At 35.9% G+C, this 22,719-nt stretch overlaps 3 protein-coding genes and 1 long non-coding RNA gene across 6 annotated transcripts in view; 3 read left to right on the top strand and 1 right to left on the bottom strand.

Annotated features, from left to right (window-relative positions):
- Positions 1 to 8,167, top strand: part of 5-HT7 (5-hydroxytryptamine receptor 7) — a 56,872-nt gene extending 48,705 nt beyond the window's left edge. Inside the window, exons 4-6 of the mRNA XM_076409167.1 lie at positions 330 to 851; positions 6,186 to 6,806; positions 7,907 to 8,167. Of these exons, the coding sequence (XP_076265282.1) occupies positions 330 to 851; positions 6,186 to 6,797 (1,134 nt within the window). The 3' untranslated portion in view covers positions 6,798 to 6,806; positions 7,907 to 8,167. The remainder of the gene's footprint in view (positions 1 to 329; positions 852 to 6,185; positions 6,807 to 7,906) is intronic.
- A 431-nt stretch (positions 8,168 to 8,598) lies between these two features.
- Positions 8,599 to 13,896, top strand: mino (glycerol-3-phosphate acyltransferase mino). Of its 3 annotated transcripts, none has more exons than XM_076409146.1 (11): positions 8,599 to 8,814; positions 9,252 to 9,423; positions 9,484 to 9,594; positions 9,964 to 10,298; positions 10,351 to 10,584; positions 10,634 to 11,057; positions 11,114 to 11,276; positions 12,601 to 12,785; positions 12,851 to 13,186; positions 13,244 to 13,541; positions 13,602 to 13,896. In XM_076409146.1, the coding sequence occupies exons 2-11, from the start codon at positions 9,262 to 9,264 to the stop codon at positions 13,784 to 13,786; spliced, it is 2,433 nt and encodes an 810-aa protein (XP_076265261.1). In that variant the 5' UTR covers positions 8,599 to 8,814; positions 9,252 to 9,261; the 3' UTR covers positions 13,787 to 13,896. The 3 variants fall into 3 exon arrangements, with proteins under 3 accessions (XP_076265261.1, XP_076265260.1, XP_076265263.1); XM_076409145.1 differs by lacking the exon at positions 8,599 to 8,814 and adding an exon at positions 8,961 to 9,164; XM_076409148.1 differs by lacking the exons at positions 8,599 to 8,814; positions 9,252 to 9,423; positions 9,484 to 9,594 and adding an exon at positions 9,687 to 9,895.
- A 2,160-nt stretch (positions 13,897 to 16,056) lies between these two features.
- Positions 16,057 to 17,031, bottom strand: LOC143199414 (uncharacterized). The gene is made up of 2 exons (XR_013006419.1): positions 16,893 to 17,031; positions 16,057 to 16,220 (listed from the first exon to the last, which is right to left on the bottom strand). It is a non-coding gene; the product is annotated as an uncharacterized LOC143199414 (long non-coding RNA).
- On the top strand, positions 16,419 to 21,779 carry Hexo2 (beta-hexosaminidase 2). The gene is made up of 10 exons (XM_076409160.1): positions 16,419 to 16,823; positions 16,908 to 17,090; positions 18,214 to 18,413; positions 18,473 to 18,626; positions 18,683 to 18,838; positions 18,887 to 19,104; positions 20,655 to 20,764; positions 20,814 to 21,028; positions 21,210 to 21,405; positions 21,458 to 21,779. The coding sequence occupies exons 1-10, from the start codon at positions 16,741 to 16,743 to the stop codon at positions 21,701 to 21,703; spliced, it is 1,761 nt and encodes a 586-aa protein (XP_076265275.1). The 5' UTR covers positions 16,419 to 16,740; the 3' UTR covers positions 21,704 to 21,779.
- Positions 21,780 to 22,719: the final 940 nt, after the last annotated feature.

The raw sequence follows: 22,719 nt of genomic DNA on the forward strand, positions 1-22,719 counted from the left end.
TTAACTAGACTAAAATGAGAAAGAAAATATTGTCTGATTGTAAAACGAATTTACAAATTGTGGCAGGAAAAACATTATATATCTTGATGGCGTTAAGTAATATGTACTATTGGTGACATTTACGCTATGTATAAGAACATTGTTCTTTGTTTTATTACTATATAAAACTTCCTTGGGCTTCTGCAAATATTTTAAAATCAAAATAACCCAAATCCATCCCACCGTTCTAGAGTTTCAGCGAGACTAACGAACAGAAATTCATTTTTATGTATATGAGGTATTTTTTCGTTTGATATGCGGCGTTTTTTGATACGTTTCTTATATTTCAGGTGAGCTTGGACGTGTTGAGCTGTACCTCGTCGATACTGAACCTGTGCATGATATCGGTGGATCGATATTACGCGATCACGAAGCCGCTCGAGTACGGCGTCAAAAGAACTCCGAGGCGTATGATAATTTGGATAGTGTTAGTGTGGTGTTTGGCGGCGATGATCTCGCTGCCGCCGCTGCTCATCATCGGCAACGAGCACACGCAGCTGGAGGAGGGCGGCGAACTAGTGAACGACGTCTGCCTCGTGTCGCAAGACATCGGCTATCAAGTGTACGCCACCATGTTCAGTTTCTACATTCCGCTCACGGTGATGATGCTGGTGTACTACAAGATATTCCGCGCGGCCCGTCGAATAGTCAACGAGGAGAAGAAGGCGCAGAGCCACCTGGAGCCGCATTGTTACCTGGAGATCAGCGTGAAGAACGGCGAGGGGCCGCCTGAGAACAAGATCGCCAACCAATCGCCGGCAAATTCTTCCAGGGTCAATCATCGGTCCAGTTCGGCCAGTACGAATACGGTGGTACGTATCAATTCAATTAAGCAGCCACAATGGTTTTTCTAAGTTAGAGTTACTTTATTATATTTGCATTGAAATGTTCCGTTTCTTCATCTAAACCACTTAGGCTATCCTCTGGAGGCTTAAGCCGCCTAATTAACAATTGTATATCCAAGTAAAATATTTCACTTTCATTGAAGGACATATATACCTTTTTATCTTTAGTTATTGTTTCCTGCGTTGCTCTGTTTTATTATTAAAACACCCTGATATCACTGTATTTCTCCTTAGTCTGTTCTGTCACTACCTGTGTACATTTTTCTTGATAAAATTATATATATATTTTTTATAACATCTTTATTAGATACGCTTAGTACAATCTTAATTATTATTATTACAATTAATTTATTACTACTTTTCCTATGTGCTTGGATTAATTAACAAGCAAGACGAGTACGAGAAAATACATCAGTATGTATTCCTCAATTATAAAATTATAATTATTTATTAATTATTAACTTATAGCTATAGTTTACACTAACAATACACACTAAATGTTCACACAAGTTCGTATGACATTTTGGCTTTCACATATAACAAAATTTTAACATAAATAAAATAATGAAACAAGAATGTTATGTATTATAATTTATTTTAACACTATAGTACATCTAATGCATATATTATCGAAGAACTTAAAATTACAATTAGAGTTGTTTTATTATATATACATTATAGGTAGAGTTTTAGGCACTTTTTTATGTAGTGGTATCACCCGAAGGCATAATCCACCTAATTAACAATTATATATCTGACTCATTTATTTTGCTTTCATTAGAGAGCATATTTATGTTTTACGCTTAGTTCTTGTTTTCTTCGATGCAATGTTTCCTTGTAAAGTCATTATGATATAACTATATTTCTCCTTAATTTGTCCTCTTACTACCTGTGTACATCATTTGTAATAAAATTACATTAATATCACCGCATTCTCCTTAATGCATTTGCTATATGCTGCAAAACAGTTAGTATTACTTCGTTCCTCATACATTTTAACCAAATGTTCTTATTCTTATAGAAACTTTCTTATAGAAGAATAGTTTGTTCTTTAACATGGTTTCCTCGAAACTTATTTTATGTACTTTAAGCTGTTCCTTAATTGCAGCCTTTGTTGATGCACTTATTGGGATTTTCTCCACCATTGTACTATGATAGATATGGTGCATTGTACATAACAATTACTGATGGTTCCTCCAATTTTTTAAAAGATGATTTTTAATCTACAGCAAAGACAAGTTATGGTTCTTTTTTCCATGGTAGTCACCCTTGGACTTAGAGGAAAAAACTAATTCTGCGCGAGGAATTAAAACATTCCTGTGTCCAGCATGAAGAACTATATGTCTGCAATGAATTATTAATAAATGTTATAACTAACAAAACCTAATCGATAGTTATTCCAACGTTTGCCTTTTTCAATCAACTTTTGCTGTGTTTACACTATATTTATTTTACTTTACACTATATCATTTTGCCTTGAACGACCCAATGTACCATTCTGAAATATTCATGTCTCATTTAAATATATAATTTGATATAATAATTCTTCCTTGATTTTGTTACTTACTGTTTTTACACATTTCGTACATTTGATCAGCTGACACCAAGCTGATCTTCCTGTTTCGCACAAACGCGATATCTTTTTGGTGAATTTAAGGTTATATTGTTTTTATTTTATGAGATATTTTAGTGACCGTGTCCGTACTGACATTCAGATAATATATATATATATATATATATATATATATATATATATATATATATATATATATATATATATATATATCTGATAACCCGTAATTATAATATTTTGAAGAATTTTGTAGACGTTGGACAAACCGACAACTTTTGCGGGCTCTTTCGGTTACATGTTCGAACTTCTCAAACAGCATTCTATCTCTTTTTAAATAGAATAAAATGAGAAAGAAAATATTGTCTGACTGTAAAACGAATTGACAACTTTTGACAGACACATATTGGTCACAGTAATGTAATGTATGGTCACGTATGACGTATTATATTTAAACTAAATACTACATTCTAGCCGACCCTAAATGGCCCAAGAGGCTGACGAGACAGGAAACAAATAAATAAATAAATAAATAATCAATAATTCGTCGAAAATATAAGTTCCAGTGTTTAAAAAAACACCTAGCGCTTCTAATAAATATCTTTTTGTTAATCAACAACACACTTATACAATAATTATTTCTTACAATATGGTTTCGATGGATCCGATCACTTAAAACGTATCTTCCCGTTAGTAGGCAACTTTTAAAGTGTGCATGTAGCTCAATACATCTCGATCGTTGCTCAAATGGAGAAGAAGCGACAGTGCAAGATGAATGCCGTGTTCTTAGCGTCAGCTACTCGAACGCTCGCCTTCATTTGTTATCGGAATCAAACGGGAAAACCGGGTGTATATGGAAACCCGCCGATTGAAAAGGAAATAGGCTTCGACAGTGAGTGACGTCGATTATCGTCTTTAGTTGGTAGCTTGTTATTAACGCCCCCTTGTACTTGAACATCTATTAAGGATTGAAGCAAAAAATAACCCGTCTTTTATAACAGTTAGGCGGAGATGGCTGATACTAGACGATTATCATTCAAGACGGCGTTGAGGGATCATTAATATCGATAGAACATCGCTAATATTTAAACTTATAATACATCCAATAGCTACCATTCAAAAAATCGCAACAAAGCGATTAAAATCCTGAAATCCTGTATGACTAAAATCTTATTAACAAAATTAGTTTTTTTTATTCAACATAATTCCCTTCAAGGGTGATACACTGATTATAGCGACCCTCCAACTTTTCGATACCATTTTTGTAGTACTATTTGTTCCTTGCTTCAAAATAGGCCTCAGTCTCGGCGATCACCTCTTCATTCGACCAACATTTCTTCCCAACAAGTATTCTCTTGAGATCTGAGAACAGAGAACAGTCACTGGGAGTCAGATCTGAAGAATATGGCGGATGAAGAAGCAATTCGAAGCCCAATTCATGGATTTTAGACACTGTGAATTGTCTTGGTGAAGCGGCGCTTTCTCTTCCTTCAAATGCGGCCATTTTTCATCCTTCAAACGGTCATATAATGCTACGTATTAGTCGCTGTTAATGATCCTTCCTTTTTCAAGGTAGTCAGACGCCATAAACTTGCCAGCCGACTGTTACGTTTTCCCACGATTTTGAGCGGGTTCATCATGTTTCATCAATTGTCACATATCGACGCAAAAACTCGGGTTTATTACACTTCGCACACGCGAAATTATTTTTTATCTATTTTTTCACAACAACAAAAGTTGCTTCATTCAAAATGCGAAAATTCACAAACTAATGATCCGACAGTTATCAAATTTATACACGTATCTTTTAATGGTTAGGACTAACTAAAAACATATGGATTTAATTCTAGTAGTGCCATCTATGTGTCAGGCCGGGGCCTTTTCAAATAACCTATTAGTAATAAGTGGGAACAAAGTTTCGATTTTCACACAACCGAACAACCACCGATTTTGCAACATGTCGAGCATTGTCCTGAAGAATAACGTCTGTAAAATGTGAAAGAAATGGTCACCCGATCACAATTAAAGGTATAGCTAATGATATTGGCATCAACAGACTACATCGTTCATTTATTTCGGATGTTTTGGGTATGAACCATATTACAGCAAAATGTGTTCATTAATATTTAACGAAAACAATATTATAATCATGCCCCATACTTCTTACTCGCCAGGTATAGCCTCGTTTGAATTTTTCGCATTCTTAGAATGATCTTTGGTCGGTTTCAACCACAGAAATGTCTTGGTGATTGGAAAAAGCGCTTGCATGACTCTGTAACATCTACGCAGACGGTGGACGCAGTGGACGCCCAAAAGAGGTTGTTACCGATGAAAACATTAAAAAATCCACAAAATGATTTTGAATGACCTAAATTGAAACTGAATGAAATAGCAGACACTGTAAAGATATCAACTGTACGTGTACATCATATCAATCACGAACATTTGGGTATGACAAAGCTCTGTGTAAAGTGGATGCCGCGCGAGCTTACTTTTGACCAAAAATAACGGTTGATGATTCGGAGCAGTGAAGATGATCTAGCGTAATAAACCCGAGTTTTTGCGTCTATATATGACAATTGATGAAACATGGCTCCATCATATCACTCCGAAATACAATCGACAGTCATCCGAGTGGACTGCACAGGATGAACCCGCTCCAAAGCGTGGGAAAACGCAACAGTCTGCTGGCAAGGTTATGGCGTCTGTATTTTGGGATGCACATGGAATAATTTTGACTACCTTGAAAAAGGAAGGACCATGAACAGCGAATATTACTTAGCGTTATTGGACCGTTTGAAGGTCGAAATCGCCGAAAAATGGCCGCATTTGAATAAAAAGAAAGCAATGCTTCACGAAGGTAATGTACCGCGTCACAAGTCAGTGAAAACGATGGAAAAAATCCATGAATTGGGCTTCGAATTGCTTCCTCATCCACCGTATTCACCAGATATCCCCCAGCGACTGTTTCCTGTTCTTAGATCTCAAAAGAATTCTCGCTGGGAAGAAATGTTCGTCTAATGACGAAGTTATCGCCGAAACTGGGGCTTATTTTGAAGCAAAGGACAAATCGTACTACAAAAATTGGTTGAAAAGTTGGAGGGTCGCTATAATCAGAGTATCACCCTTGAAGGGAATTATGTTGACTAAAAGAAAATAATTTTGGCAAAAAAAATTGTTTTACTGTGGTAGGCTGGGAACTTTTCAACTGACCTGCTATCTAGGTGGACCGATCTGCCATATCTTAGTTTATGGTATAATAACGTTTATATATTAACACTACTGTTTTTCTATTAAATGCACCTCACTACACTACACTGCACAAGATCAAATGGTTCGATTCTTTTGAGCCAGTGTTCTGTTCTGGTGTATGGCATCCAAGAGTTGTACTACTTCGATATTGATGTGAGAATGGAGTCGGTCCCCACGTCTCCTTGTAATTCTCTGAATTTCCTGGGTATCAGGCGATACCTGAAGGTCTCGATATCAGTGATCAATCCTGTAGTAACTCGGTGTACCTATAATACTTCTCATGACTTGGTTCTGGGAAACTTGTATGGTATTTACATTAATTCTCCCGGAACGTTCCCATAATTGTACTCCGTATGTCTATAGATTAGCTAATTAATTAATTAACTAACTTAAATTAACCAATATGTGGTTATATACATTAACTCCAGATTGTTTTAATGATTACAAGTTTCAATGACATCATTTTTTATCGTTTACAGTGTAGTATGGACCCAACACTAGGTAGATGCTTTAAATCTAGACATAGCAACGAGTCTCAATGCCCGATGCTGTCCTCCATATCAAGACAGAGCAACAAGGTACGCCAGCCGAAGGGCGGCATCCTATCAGCCGTGGTCAAGGCCTCCCCGGTCGTCAACACCAACCAGAAGAAGCTGCGCTTCCAGCTGGCCAAGGAGCGCAAGGCCAGCACCACCCTGGGCATCATCATGAGCGCCTTCATCTTCTGCTGGCTGCCGTTCTTCGTCCTGGCCCTCATCAGACCCTTCCTCACCGAGACGACGAACGTGCTCAACACGCTCGGCAGCCTGTTCCTGTGGCTCGGCTACACCAACAGTCTCTTCAACCCCATCATCTACGCCACCCTGAACCGGGACTTTAGGAAGCCCTTCAAAGCAATACTCTATTTCCGGTGCGGCAGCCTCAATCACATGATGCGCGAGGATTTCTACCACAGCCAGTTCGGAGATCCGGAGCACAACGCCGCCAGATACCACATGGACTACGAGGAGGGCGTCGAGTATATCGAGGCCGAGGGCGAGGAGCTGAAGGTCCAAGAGGCGGACGCTGCTGCGCACGAGTCTTTTCTGTGATCGTTTTTGGTAATATATTTATTACGTATCCAGTTGGCGCTGGGAAAATTAATCCTTATAAATGAACCGATATATGCATTATGTCAAAATCATGGATTACTTTTTCACTCGCCTAATATTTCAAATAAAATCTTCCCCAAGTTCGAATAACACAAATATTACACAGCGTAAACTTTTCAAACAACAGGAAAAATCAGGCATCTAATTGGCCTTCAGAAGATTAATACATATTTTATATTACATAAAATCTTTTAAAAATAAATTAACTGGCATTTACTTTCACAAACCATATTTTATATCACATAGATTATAAAATTTCTTAAAATCATTTAAAAAATAAATACACTGAAATTTACTTTGACAGAATATTATTTAAAATAAACATGGATTACTTTTTCGCACGCCTAATAGTTGATACTAAATTTCCCATAAAAATATTCCACACTACGAAATTTTTAAACAAAGGAGAAATAAAACGTCAAGGCATTTTATTGATCGATTTCAATATAATTTTGTTCATGTCCACTCTTGCATTATTATAAAATATTTCATTAATTTACTTATCTTAAACTTCAAACAGTTTAGATATTAACAGTAAGTATTCTAGTGCTAATCGGTAGCATGAATTGTCGCCTTCGCCCATGGCTTCCATCGATTGGATTTTGAAGTTCTTTGAAGTTTAACTAGAGCACTGATGGCGCCATCTTTTGCCGATTAAATAAATTACAAGTGCAGCATGACGTTAAAAAGAATTTAAAATGGCAACTTTTCTAAACACTACTCTATACTTTAATTTGTGGAAAGTAATATATGTTTAAAACACTTTATCTTCTATGTTGCAATGTTCAATGCGCAAAGAGAAATAATAGAACTAAGTATAAACATCTCAACTACCCTAACCAATCTAAATTGCACAGGATTTTCATATAGCGTTTTATTATAGCGCCATCTGTTGGTTGCTTGTTATTTTTTGACGCTTGTGAAAATTTTTTTGCAAATTAATTAAATCACGAACAAAATCACTGTGTAAAGTCAGTACCATGAATGAAACCAGTTTTTAGAACCCGCCTCGTGTATCAGTCACATTAATCCCATCTCTTCGTTTTCAGGTACACTAATATATCGTTGGACTCAAAAGTTTAAGTTTTTGGTGCAACCCTGAAGACAATCGACTTAAATTTAAACTATCTACGTGTTTGTAAGATGTATTAGTTCCTGTTCTAGTCAATTTATAAGCTTTTTATACTAAAAAAATGAATTGAAAAAAAAAGACAAAGAAAAACTGATTATGTTTAGGTCTACAGGAATCTAGGGTCAGTCTAATACCTAAATACTAATGTAATAAATACAGAACTTTAATTAGAACTAAAGCGTAGTTTTATTTCCCAGTCCCAAAACTAAATGGTTGGCAACAAGGCGGTTGAAAAAAACATCAAAGGGATATGCCTCAATTATCTAAAAAAATTCAAATATCATCAACTTTATTTTAAAAAAAACTCGACAAACTAGTACCACATAAATTAAATGAATAAAACAAAAGAATGCATCTTAAAAAATTTATAAATTTATGTTTATCGATTCACTGATAACTCCAGAAAGTTTATTCAATACTTTTCAACTTTAATATTATATCCCAATATTAATATATTGTTTTCAATCTTATTGTACAGTCAAATGAAATCAATTATTACATTTATATTAAATGCAACTAACATTTTGATGTAATTTTAAATTAATATCGATACCCTATCTCTAATATAAGGCCCTAGTGCAATACTACAGATTAGCTTGTTGTCACCAATACCTGTCGCATTTCATTGACAAACATTGTCAATTTAAGTCACGTCAAAACCAGTCAGGACATAACCTGCTCTTTATGACATAACCTATCAGAGTAAATAAAAAAAGCTGTATTCAATCAATGTATCTCGCCTGATAACATAAACAAAGTTTCCAAGCGTAATTATTGTGACTTTTAACCGGGATGTATTGTTATTGAATGGATTGAAAATTATACGTAAGTACTGTATTAAGACTTTGGGCTTATCTCAAGTGCCACGAAATGTATGTTCGTGCCTAAATAAAAACGATACGAATTGCCAGTGATGGATAATTCTTGCTGTTATCGTGATTTGGGGTCCTGACCCTGCTTTTCTCGAAATGTTTTTAAGAACGCGTTATCGAATCAGTCGATATCCATATGTCTTAGTAAAACTATATATTTATTTGAAAAATGTACATACTTTTTGGGGGACTACTAGGTAGTCTCTTGTTAGCTTCACAATTTGATTTGTTTTATACAATTTACGGAGCATTCCAATTATTTATAGTGCTTTTAATAACTTATTTCATATTTATTTTACAAGGGTAAGCTTGATGTTTGGTTTTCTCCAATGCCTGCCTAAGTAGCTTTGCACTCACATATACACTGATTGTTATGTAATTCGATTTCAGATGTCACAAGATGGTAACCAATATATCAAACAAATTTTCGGATCTTTACAACAGATATACTCCTTTAAAGGATGATGAACAAACTGAAGTTTTAACCACTTTTAGCGCGTTAAAACAACTGTCAAATGAGAGAAAACAAAAAACCAACTTGAATAAAATAGACAATAGAGGGGTAAGTAGCACGCTAGATTTTTTTCTGAAATCGTCCAAATATAATATTACTAATTTTTAGGTTAGAGCAACACAATTGTTTCATATAAAAGAAACCGTACCAGATTTAAATGTTACCTTGAGACTTACATTTATGGCTCAGTCTTGTCAGAGCTGTCCAGTAACTAATAATGTAAGTAACTACATATATCACAAGCCAGGAAACTAATTTTGTTTTATTTATAAATATGTGAGTGTTGCGTGAAGGTAATGGGATTTATTTATAGAATTGGTGTAGTTATTTGTCTGTCTTATTAGATAGTTTGTTTTTTCCATTGTGAATGTGATTGGTAGGAATTAATTTAATGAATAAGTCTAACTGGAATGGTGCATATTAACAGTGGTTTTTGTGCTTTTGTTAGTACAGTGATATGGTTCGAGATTTTATAAATTACGGTGGACAAGTAGGGTATTACTATATTAGTAAAGATGAAGTGTGTTGTTATTCAAGTTTTCCAATGTCGTTTTTTTTAATTTTAATTTTTCTATGTTTTTTATATAGAGACCTTTAGTAAAAACAGTCACAGAGCACCTTTCCCTAATCAACATACTCAGATACAAACCTCCGCATTCTGGCAGTGGTTTCTTGGGGCGTACTTTTTCTCACCTGCATCAGGTAAGCCAGTTAAAACGGTATCGGTACCCGCAGGTTTCGTCTTTTGTGCTCAAAGATGACCGGGTCATCAAGGCCATCGAGAAAACCGCCATTCGGCAATTTCAAGAGATGGATACCGATAATGACGATGAGGTCTACATGAAAATTTTGAAGGCTACCGAGAAACGAGCCCAAAAAATCCTATTCGACATGAGATCAACTCTGTCAGATTTTCTGTTGAGGTATGTTGGTTTAATTAGAGAGGTATCGTGTTTAATTGTTGTTTTTTTAAAGATTCACGTCGTGGATACTGTACAAATTGCTTCCGTGTTTCTTGGGATCGGTGGTAGTACATCCTGGCCAGGTGGAAGTACTCCAGGAAGCGTCTAAAACCAACCTACCCCTAATATTCCTTCCCCTGCACCGGTCTCACTTGGATTATATTCTCATTTCATTCATTTTATTGAATAATAATATCAGGTCTCCTCTGGTGGCTGCTGGAGACAATCTTCGAATACCATTTTTTGGGTAAGTTGAAATTGTTATAATTTTACGTTGTTATCAGGATCATTTTTAGATCATTACTGAGGGGTTTGGGAGCTTTCTACATCAGGCGCCGGTTGCATCCAACCATGGGACCCAAAGACCATGTGTACAAATCTATACTCCACACCTACATGAACTTATGCCTGAAAGCCGGCCACAACATCGAGTTCTTCCTTGAAGGCGGCCGTACCAGGACAGGAAAACCTTGCATGCCGAAGTACGGCATTCTCAGCGTTATTGTGGATAGTTTCCTAGATGGCACCATAGAGGACGCACTCCTCGTGCCCGTCAGTGTAAATTACGAGAAGCTGGTCGACGGGAATTTCATCAAAGAGCAGCTGGGACAGCCCAAGAAGATGGAGACCTTTGGGCAGACATTGAAGGGCATCTGGAATGTGCTGAACAGTAACTACGGCATGATGAGGATCGATTTCAATCAACCATTCTCGCTAAAAGTAAGCTTTTAATTTTTATATACTTACAGTGATTATCACAGCGGTTTTTTTTTCAGGATATTATATCGAGTATTAATTCAAGCCCCAGGTCCATGCCCGTATCTATTCAGCACAGAACTCTAAAATCTAACCCATCCACCAACAGCTTATATGGTACCGATGTTGTGTCAGAAGATCAGAAGATCTTGGTGGAGAACATTTCAAAGCATGTTATTTATGGTTAGTATACATATTTATTTATATATAATAAGGTGAATTTTTAGCAAATTTAAATTTATCACATCTGGTGTACTCCATCATCATTATCAATACATATATAGTCGTCAATCTGACACACGGATGGCCATGCACAATTGTCATTGTCAATATGAAAATCAAGGTCTCTCAAATTGAAATATTAAAAAAGTCACAATATTTTCATTTACAACATTGTCAGGTTGTGCTGAATATTGAGTAGATTAGAAGTCTAATCAAAATTCAATTAAAACAATTAATATTTAAAAAGTTTAATAATAAAAAACTGCTAAAACTGCTCCAATTATATTGATATTTTATGCTATTATTATGTTTGAGGTAAAATAATTATATTTTATTTTAATGTAATAAATAACAATAGTGAAAAATCTTAGCAAACTGGCAACATCACAAGTTTTGTTAATAGATGTGATTGAAAAAAAATTGTTTTATATTTTTATTATTTTAAGTTCATGCAACCCGCAATATGTATGTTTTGCGTTTATTTATTGGGAGTTACAATTGTCAAAATCCAATACTTTTAATTTGGTAGAGAATTATTAAGTGCAAAATAGCAGATATTACAACTAATCTACTCTTTTTTACTAAAATATTTTATTGTAATTTTGGACACTATTTATTTGAGGATATAAATATTTTTTAAAACAATTGGAATGATAGGCATTGTGAAAGATGATACGCAAGAAGATTAGAAAACAATATAAGAAATACAGAGAGAGAAAAAAGAAGAGAGAGAGAGAATAGTATTTTATTTTTATTATTAACATATTATGGACTTTTGTATTCCATGATATATTCGGCAAATATTTAATTTTGATTTAGCATTGTTTTTTTTTGGTTGGAATTTGTATAAAAATCAGTCAATCTAATGTGACGTTTATCAGCTCTTATCACTATTTTCAGAAACTAAACCTTGGGTTCGATAACCGCAAAAAAAAACAGGAAACTATTGTTTTAAATATGAATTTAAATTGGAAAAAAAACATGTAAACTCGCGTAATATATCCAATAATTTTAAATATTCTTGATCGTATCTTACTCGGAGCTGAGTCTAGAGTAACGTTGTATTGTATTATATGTCAACGTCTACAGTTGAATATAATTATTTTTTTCATTTTGCTGCTGAAATTTGATGCAACTGCATCTGCTGATGTTCTGCTCTGTTCCCGTTATTTCTACACCTTACATTATGTTGCTACAAGCTCCCCAATTTCTCTAAAATATTTTATTAAATAGTGGACAGTGTTTCGTACAAGGAATTGTTACGTATTACATTATCTTCTTTTAGATTGTTCTCAAGCAACTACAGTGATGTCCACCAACATATTGGCCTTTCTGCTACTGAACAAATACAGGAAGGGCGTCAATCTTCAGGAGTTAGCCGAGGCTTTGGACGAACTGAAGCGCGAACTGCTGGGCTCTAGAAGAAACATTGGATTCCAAGGCGATTCGGTAGATGTCATCAACTACGCGGTGAGTAGCGATGAGAAGATATCGAAACATTGATATATCCATGTATTCGATTTCCTCTTTATTAGATTGATATTCTGGGTCCCGGATTGGTGGGTCGCGAGAAGCAGAAGTCCGAAACGGTTATTAAGCCCGTCTCGATCTTGCCCAACGTCATCGAGCTGTCGTACTATAGCAACACCGTAGTGGCGCATTTCGCTTTGGACTCCGTCCTAGCTATCGCCATCAACGTCACTGAACAGTACCGAAACATGTTGGCGCATGAGGACCTAATCAATAACGCCTCCAGCCTGTGCGACATCTTCCAGTACGAGTTCCTATTCTGCAAACCCTGTCAGGTCCTGGAACAAGTCCTCATAAGCAGCCTGGATAATTTGGTCGCCAGGAAAGAATTGTTCGAGGCGGTAAGTAGAGCTACGATAACATCGTCAATATCGGGCCTCGTTTTGCATCGTCTCTAGGAAAATGACTCGGAATTAGTCATGAAGAGTAAGAGGATCGCGTCCAGGTTCGATGATGACGACGACGACGATGCCAATTACCGATATTTCCAGAAACAGTACAAAATGAACGTCAACCAAGAGAGTGTGGATACCCTCACCTTCCTCTCCAACATTCTGAAACCGCTGCTGGAAACGTATTCGGTTACTGCTTTCATGCTCGATAAATTGGTACAGACGCAATTGTTGGAGAACGAGTTCATCGACCTGATCCTCGATGAGATGAAGAATCAGTTGTTCCGTGGGACCATAGAATATGGTAAGAGCTAAGCCCCCATAACCTGCGTCATGATCTATATCGGTTAACGTTCTGTTTCAGATGAGAGCATCGCGGTGGATCCGATCAAGAACGCGTTGAAGCTGTTCCAGAAATGGGGCGTCGTGGAGTGCCACAACGAAGGCAAAACTAGGTTGTACTACTTGAAGGAATCTCACGATGATACGGAATCTGTGCAGGAGATTTACAACAGAGTCAATAGATTCAGGTTGTTTAATTTTAAATAAACGGTAGACGCTGTGCCGTTAAGGGGCAGCTTTGTTATGAAACACTTATTGTCTGGAATAAGAAGGAATCTGTGATAAGTGAACTTGTAAATATAATCAAATTTCTTGTTTGTTGTTTTTCTTTTTTTTCTCAATGTCCCCTGGAGTGTTTCGGAGGTTCAAAATAGTTAAAATCCCAAATGCTTATTTTGGTTAAAATTATTTATTTATGCTTTGGTTCCATAGATTTGTGGGTGTATATATTATGAATCTAGATTAGTGTTACAACTTATATACTAGGGTTATTTTAAAATTCTGTTCTGTGTGCTGTTCTTTATACGCGGATGTTTGCAGTGCATTATTTCAGAAAGTATGCTCAGCAATGGAGCTATAGCCACGCCAAAAAAATATCTGAGTCCTTCGGTGACATGTCTAGATACAAATGAGAATTGGTATTATTCTACGTTGATGCTAAGATCAAACACCTTTATAAGCAGCCGGGATAATTTGACCGGCAGAAAATAATTGTAAAAGAAACTGGTACAGACGCAGTTGCTGGAGAACGAGTTCATCGACTTGATCCTTGAGGAGATAAAGAATCAGTTGCTCCGTGGGACCATAGCATATGGTAAGAGCTGAGCCCCCATAACCTTCGTCATGATCTGTATCAGTTAACGTTCGATTTCAGTTCAGTTTCACTTCAAGAACGCGTTGAAGCTGTCCCAGAAAAGGGGCGTCGTCGAGTGCCACAACGAGGTCAAAACTAGGCTGTACTACTTGAAGGAATCACACGATGATACGGAATCTGTGCAGGAGATTTACAACAGAGTCAATATGTCCAGGTTGTTTAATTTTAAATAAATGGTAGACGCTGTGCAATTAAGGGACAGCTTTGTTATGATACACTTATTGTCTGTGATAAGTGAATTTGCAAATATAATAAAATTTCTTGTTTGTTGTTTGTTTTCTTTTTTTATTAATTTCGCCAGGAGTGTTTCACAGGTTTAAAATAGTTAAAAACCCAAATGTTTATTCTCGTTAAATTTATTTATTTATGCTCTGCTTCGATAAATTTGTGGGCCAATATATTATGAATTAGATTAGTGTTACAACTTATATACCAGGGTTATTTTAAAACTGTTCTATGTGCTGTTGTTCTATGTACACAGAAGTTTTGACGACCTTATTTGAGAAAGTATGCTCAGCATTTGAGCTATAGCCACGCCAAAAAGTACCTGAGTCCTTTGGTGACACATCTAAATACAACTGAAAATTAATATTATTCTCAGTGGAGCTAAGATCAAACTCCCCTTTCCCATACCAAATTCAACAACCTTCATAAGCAGCCTAAATAATTTGGTAGTCAAAAAATAATTGTTGAAGATGGTAAGTGGAGCTACAATAACTTCGTCAATATCGGACCTCATTATTTTGCATCGCTCTATAATATAATGACTCGGAGTTAATGAGAAATAAGACAATAGCGTCCATATACTTCCGTAAACAGTATAAAATGAACGTCGACCAGAAGAGTTTGAATACGTTCCTCGTCAACATTCTGAAACCACTGCTGGAAGCGTACTCGGTTACTGCTTTCATGCTCGATAAATTGGTACAGACGCAACTGCGGGAGAATGACTTCAGGCTAGAAAGTATCTGAGTTCTTTGACGACAAATCTAGGTACAAATGAGAATTAGTCTTATCCTCACTGGGGCTAAAATCAAACTTCCCTTTCCCATACTATAATCCAGGACCCTTGTTATAATGAACAAGTAGTGGTTGTTTCAGAAGATTTTTTGGATACATATGTTTCACAATTTTGATATTTAGATATACAATATGGTAAGGTTCCTAAAATCAACAACGAATCTTTTAGCAAGGTTAGATTTTGACCCATTTATTAACCAAAAATTTAGACGAAGGCATAGAGTAATAATAATCGTATGAACACACATTATCTCCTTCCCGGTTTGAATTGCTTCGTATCGCATATAACGAAAAATATTGAGTGATGATTACCAAGTCCTATCGGTTTTCAAAGGTCAAGTTTTCGTGTAAATCCCTTTCTAATATTGCGCGTGGATATTTTGTATTGTTACGCCTGTATATCGATTTTAACGCAACGAAGAATATTTAAATAAATTAAATATATATTCTATTCCAAGTTATTTTGTAAATACATCATTTAAATGTGTGACATCACAAGTTCGCAATGTTGCCGCATCAACTATGGCTTTTCGGTTTAGCTTTGACATACAACACAATTCTAATCTAAATAAAATAATAGAACAAAATGTTATCAAATATAATTTATTTTAACATTATAGGTGAGAGTTATAACCTCTTATCATTATTGCTTTCAAGAATTTCTCATACGTCTGACAACCGGACGACTTTGACAGGCTCATTCGTTTACTTGTTCGGACTAATTAGACAGCATTTGTCTCTTTTCAACTAGAATAAAATGAGAAGAAGAATAATTTACAAATTGCGGCAGGCAATGCAATGTTTAATGTATTGATAATGACGTATGTACAAAAAAGCTTTGAATAGACCATATCACGTCATCAACACTATTGCATTATATATTTTTATGACATGCATTGATTGTTTTATTGGAAAGACTCTAACTGTAAAATTGACATTTGAACGTTTTCTTGTTTCCAAACAACGAAAATGAGTATAAACTGTACATGCTGGCCTAAGAACGTTGTAAGTTTTAACATCACCTATACATGCGATTATTTTAAATCTAAGTAGAGTCGCATTTTGCATAATAATGGTTCCATTACCACGAAAACTGATATCGGTACCGTTGGTGTTCTACATCATCCGGTGTGTTCACTCGCCTTCTCTATCGAATCAGTCGGCCAGTCCCCGTCCGGCACCGATAGTTGGCGTGTTTATATTTGTCGGTGATTTTTTTCGGAGGTTTGTTTGTTAGATGTTAGAGTTTTCACCGTAATTCCCAACGATGCGCGCCTTGACGAGTTCGAAAGCTGGTTGTCTTGACGTTATCTTGGTTTTGTGTGTGCTGGCCGGTTTTGTTTCCGCAAGGTAAGCACTTTAAACTTAATAAAAGAAAGAAAGCACCTAGAAGTGAAGCGCATACTTTTTTTATTTTACCTTGTCGTCTGACAGATGGGCGTGGAAATGCGATGGTGGCGGCTGCGAGAGGACTTCATCGCTCGGCGACGGCTTGACCGTGGACGAATACCCCTCCCTCGAGCTGTGCAGACTTGTGTGCGGATCTAGCGGAGGCGTATGGCCGATACCGTCCGTATACAGTGTGTTAAACAAAGAATTGCTGTATCTTGACGTCGCGTAAGTAACTGGTAACTTGATTTTTACTAAACTACTGTTGTTTTGTGATGATAATTTACATTCTTGGCATTTTTTTATAGTAAAAGTCTCTTTAATTTAATTTTCATGTAACATAATTATATTTAGTTTATCATTAAAAAGGACGAAACAATATCTTTTAGATAATGGATTATTATCGTGAGTAGTCCTTATTGATTAAATCGTTTAGAATTATTAGAATTGAATTTTTAAAATACATACTTCACTTTATCATTAAAGTTGTCTATTTTGGAGATAAATTGTTTTTCAATAGATAGCATTTCAATATTTATATGGACAATTACACTTTTTTTAAATGAAAAAAAAAACCTTCAAGGTAGTTATTAAATTGATGACACTTTAACAAATTTGTTCTTACGTGGGCAATAAATTTTACACCAAAATTCTTCGTATATTGAATATCGGTTAATCTTCTTTTAATAGATATGTATTCGGGAGCTTATTATATTAGAGCTGAAACTATTGACCCAAGAAGAAAAGTATACAGCCGCTTCCATAGCTTCTTTCGGAAGGGGATTAATTCCTAAAATTAAAGACTAAATATTTGACATTTTATAAATAAACTTACTCCAACTTACAACAATAAAACATACCGTAACGATCATAAATTTCTTTTATTAATAACATGATATGATAACATTATCAACCATTTTTTAATGACTTAATAAATGACCAAATACCTATTCGAACGAAAACTATTCTGCATTTCTTTACTATTTGTGCATCCGGGTACCCAACACTTTCTAGATCGATCATTCACTTTACTTTTTATACTACTGACTTAAACAATAAATGTACCATTAAAATAGCGTAGCGATTAAACCAAGTAATAAGTTAAAAGTAGCGACATCTAGATGTTGGACGTCGCGAAACGTTTCCCCAAAATTTCCTATAAAGTTAAATCCGTATTTCTTTATGATCATATAATCGAATCACTATGTCAGATACGTCAATTCTTCTTCTTTTCCTCTTGACAATATGTTTTAGAAGTATCCTTATGAACGATTTTTTGTTTTATTTATTATAAATTTATTTGAATATTGTTGAAATACAACAAAATTTAAAAATCTGACCAATCTTTTAGGAATATTACTTTTAATATAAAAACAAACGACGACGCCTCCAAGGCATTCTTGACGGACGTCCTGTCGTACTTTAAAGATAGCGTCGGCCCGGCTTCGTCGAATTGCTCCGAAACTGTCACCAGTCTGAGTATTAACGTCGAAGCCCGATCCGAATCCTTGAACTTGAACTGGGATACGAACGAGACCTATACTTTGAACGGTATAGTACGAGTTTGTAGCAAAAGTTCGAACGCGTTGATGAAATATCTGTTTGGTTAGGTCAAGGTTCTTCGATAACTATCGTTGGAGAAACGGTGTTCGGCGTGAGACACGGATTGGAAACTCTGCTTCAGCTGATCGTTAAAGATGGCGCCTGTTTCGTTTCGATCAGTTCGTATGTCATCAGTGATAAACCTTTTTATAAACACCGGGGGTGAGTTCTTGCCACTGGGGGTTCGTACTATCGAGGTAATCCATTGATTTACTTAGACTGCTGCTCGACACTGCTAGAAACTATTTGTCCGTCGATATGATCAAGAGAAACATTGTTGGCATGGCCATGTCCAAGTTGAACGTGCTCCACTGGCACATGAGTGATTCCCAGAGCTTCCCATTCGTCTCATCTCGAGTGCTCAACATGTCCAGGTGGGTAAACATAGTGGGAAACTATTAAAATCATCAGGAATTCCACAGGTATGGAGCTTACGGTGACGAGAAAGTGTACAGTCCTGAACAGGTGTTGGACTTGATCCGATTCGCCAAAATACGCGGGGTTAGGATCATACCGGAGATCGATGGGCCAGCTCACGTTGGTAACGGATGGCAATGGGGTCCTGAGGTGGGTTTAGGCAACTTGGTGGTGTGTCAAAACAAGCAACCATGGAGGAGCTACTGCATACAACCTCCATGCGGTAAGTACTGGAAATATTGCTACTTTGATACATACTTCCACAGATGATGATAATTAATATTCTTCCTATTTTCTCTTTCTCTTGAATGAATCGTCAAACGAAAATGAACATAAACTACGTCCCAAAAAGTAGAACTATGCTCTTCTATTCTTAAGCCAAATTCCTTAAGCTACTTTCTAAGCTATTTGGACAATAATTTCAATTCTTCAAGTGAGTTTTGATGCGCTTTCATTACTGATAACAACAGCATTTCTTCTTAATTCACTGATTATTATTCGGCTCTGTTGTTGGATACTTCAACACCTTAAATACTTCCACAGATGACATACAAATCATTTTATTCCTGTTTTGATAATTGAGCAGAAAATTAGATTTGTTTTGTTCGTAATTTAATTTTGTGTATATGACACAAAATTGTATTATTATGTTTGCATTGTTTGTACACAGCCGACTTCATACTGATCAGTTGATAGTAGTTAAATAATATTGTAAATATATAAATAGGGTTAGGTAGGTATTAAGCTAAATTGTATGTATATAGTAGAATATAACATACGTGTAGTAGATAGGTTAAAATGAAGTTTTTGTTTATTTTTATTTACTTATTACAACGATTACTATGTATATACTTTATTTTAAAACGTTTTTATTGTGTTAAACATCTAAGTTTGATTATTTTGAAATGTTTATTGAGTTCCTTATTTATTTTTGGAAGTCGATTAATTTTTTTTAATATTCTATTTTTCTCTTTTTAGTTTTAGACATTTACTCAATAAGTTACGCAGTTATTTTATTAAGAATTACAATTGGTAGGCCAAGTAAATGTGCGGAGGAAAAATAGGAATAAAGAAACAATGATTGAAAATAAGGAACGCCGCAGGCCTCGGGGTTCGCTATCTACCTAGCCTAGATAATTTGATAGGTGTTCTAACTAAACTAGAATAACGTTCTAACCACTACATCATAGAGGCAGTTGTTTGCAATATTTCTATGGCTTTCGACATGATATGGTTTGCGCTTAAAAAGTAAACTAAACGGTTTTTGCACCGAACGACTTCGGTAAGGAAACTCTTACTAAACATTCCTCAAAATCGGCTGAAGGTTATTGCGATCCGGTTCCTATTTTCATAGTCAGCTTACCTAAATAACATCAAAGTGTACAATTGGTTGTTTGTACATTCCCATAATATTTAAAGAAATATCCTCCTCACTCCTAAGCGTTGAGAAGTTGTGCCTTTCGTCACATCATCTCAGCAATAACATTATACACAAATATGTGATTATTTCAGATAAAAAAATATGTGAATTCCCTGGATTCGACCATCAAACCCTGACTTGGTTCAAATGGGACCACCTCGGAAGAACCTCCATAGAACCTCCTCCTCCTCCTCCTCCGTCGGCTCGGTTAAACATATAAAACAGATTTAAGATAGGAAATAGTTAGGATTTGTAGCTTTATCACTCTGTGGTACTGATATATGAGCACTTTGATTATAAACCATTGTAAGCAGAGCATTATAAACTCAGATTCAAAACACTGGTTATTTTAGGTCAATTGAACCCGGCTAATCAAAACATCTACGAAGTGTTGAAGAACATCTACAACGATATCGTGGATCTGTGGAAGAACCTCGAGGCTTTCCACATGGGCGGCGACGAAGTATGATGAAGCGCAATCTAGAAGGCACTGACCAACACGTTTCTTTCAGGTATACATTCCCTGTTGGAATTCCAGCTCGGAGATTCTGAAATACATTGGCAACAGCCGCACCGAGGAGAGGTTTTTGGATCTGTGGGCGGAATTTCAGGCCAAGGCGCTGGAGGTCTTCGACAGCGTCAACGGAGGATCTTCAGCCAGTGCCATCGTTTGGACCAGTTCTCTAACGGCACCCGGGGTGGTGGAGAATAGTTTACCAAATGATCGGTAATGTCCCAGGTCTTTGTGGTAAATCAAATCTCCGATGAAATTTTTGTGTTCAGCAGGTACAATTTGACAAAAAAGCCGTTTTATTCAATGCTATGGAACAAAAAAAAGTCATCCAATGTTATTGAACTGACATAACGAAAATTGTAAGACTTAATCATAAAAAACCTGATTTTTTTAGATATGTGATACAAACCTGGGTACCAAATTCGGATAACTTACCGGAGGAGCTACTGGCTCTCGGCTATAGAGTGATTATTTCGACCAAAGATAGCTGGTACTTAGATCATGGTTTCTGGGGTAGTACTTCCTACTACACCTGGAGGAAAGTCTACGATAACAAGATACTGACGGATGACGGAGTCCTAGGTGGAGAGGTAGACGAAGACAATCGAATCCAGGTCGGAGAGATACAGTGTTTTGTTTCAGGTGTGTATGTGGGGCGAGCTGGTGGACGATAACAACGTAGAGAGCAGGGTATGGCCGAGAGCTGCAGCGGCAGCGGAGAGATTGTGGTCGAACCCCTCCACCACGTCCGTGAGCGCGGAGAAGAGGTTTTTCGTGCATAACCGTCGCTTGGCCGACAGGGGTATTCGAACCTCGGTAGTCACGCCGGAGTATTGTGTACAAAACGAGAATGACTGTGATGGTTATTTGACCTATTATCGCTTTTAGTTACTAAATAATGCATAATTAAAGTTTATGCACTGTAAAGTTAAATAAGCTTTGGTAAATAAAAAATTTTGAATGCTTTAAAATGGTATTTATTGTATCATTTCATAGTTTATACCCAGCAGCAGATCTAGGATTCTAGTTTGAGTAGTATGTCTTATATAGGCAGATTAAATATTAGAATCAAACAAGAAGAACTAAGAACAAACAAGAAGAAAAATTTGATTATATTTGAAGCAGGGGAAAAAGAGATGGAAAATGTAAACAATAAGAATAAAAAGTACAAAAATCATAAAATGAATGGGGATGGGGACAACAATAGGATGGACGAATAGAATGAGAAGCCCTACTATTATTACAGTATTAACAATAAAAGTTAAAATAATCGAAAACAAGAAGTATTAAAAAAGAACTCAAACCATATTTATAGAATATTTAGACAAGAAACTAGAAAGCACAGAAAGCACAGAGACAGAGAATAGCAGCGAAGTTGAAGGAAACGACAGAGAATATAAGGAAGAAGAAAAATAATATGAGAAGAAGTAAGGACCCAGAGACGTAGAAAAAAACACGAAGAAACAAAATAAGATAAAAATATGGGAGTGAAAAACAATGAAAACCAGAAGAGAAATGAGAAAGAGACCTAGAAACGTAGAAAAAGAGGATTGCTTATTAAAAGAATATAAAAACAAAAAAAGAAAGAAAACAAACACATAAAAGTAGTTACAGATTACATTGTCCCCAAAAAATTAAATAGAACGAAGAATCAATACAGCACAATAGTAAACATTTTAACAGAAACCTGAGGCGAATTACAATAATAAATATTTTAAAAATGTGAATGAAGCAAGAGAACGAAAAACTGATGAACTATGACGATATACACGAAACAATGGAAGAAAAAACTGTGAAAAGAAAAATATTAAAAAGGAATTGAACCTGACCTGTTTATTCATAATTCCTTTGAAATGTAGGATGACCAAATGCAGTTTTATTACTTTGGAGTAAAGGTTTTAGAG

Source organism: Rhynchophorus ferrugineus, unplaced genomic scaffold, assembly GCF_030347505.1.
Source record: "Rhynchophorus ferrugineus isolate W39M unplaced genomic scaffold, kcgeb_rfMv2 rfM7, whole genome shotgun sequence".
In the NCBI taxonomy this organism is placed as follows: Eukaryota; Metazoa; Arthropoda; class Insecta; order Coleoptera; family Curculionidae; genus Rhynchophorus; species Rhynchophorus ferrugineus.

Excerpts from the sequence above, each read along its gene's own strand:
- Hexo2 (XM_076409160.1), top strand. The coding sequence starts at position 16,741 with ATGCGCGCCTTGACGAGTTCGAAAGCTGGTTGTCTTGACGTTATCTTG. Across the intron at positions 17,091-18,213 it reads TTGCTGTATCTTGACGTCGC|GAATATTACTTTTAATATAA; the intron begins GTAAGTAACTGG and ends CCAATCTTTTAG. Across the intron at positions 18,627-18,682 it reads CCTTTTTATAAACACCGGGG|ACTGCTGCTCGACACTGCTA; the intron begins GTGAGTTCTTGC and ends TGATTTACTTAG.
- mino (XM_076409145.1), top strand. The coding sequence starts at position 9,031 with ATGTACATACTTTTTGGGGGACTACTAGGTAGTCTCTTGTTAGCTTCA. Across the intron at positions 9,595-9,963 it reads GCTGTCCAGTAACTAATAAT|AGACCTTTAGTAAAAACAGT; the intron begins GTAAGTAACTAC and ends TTTTTTATATAG. Across the intron at positions 13,187-13,243 it reads GGAAAGAATTGTTCGAGGCG|GAAAATGACTCGGAATTAGT; the intron begins GTAAGTAGAGCT and ends CATCGTCTCTAG.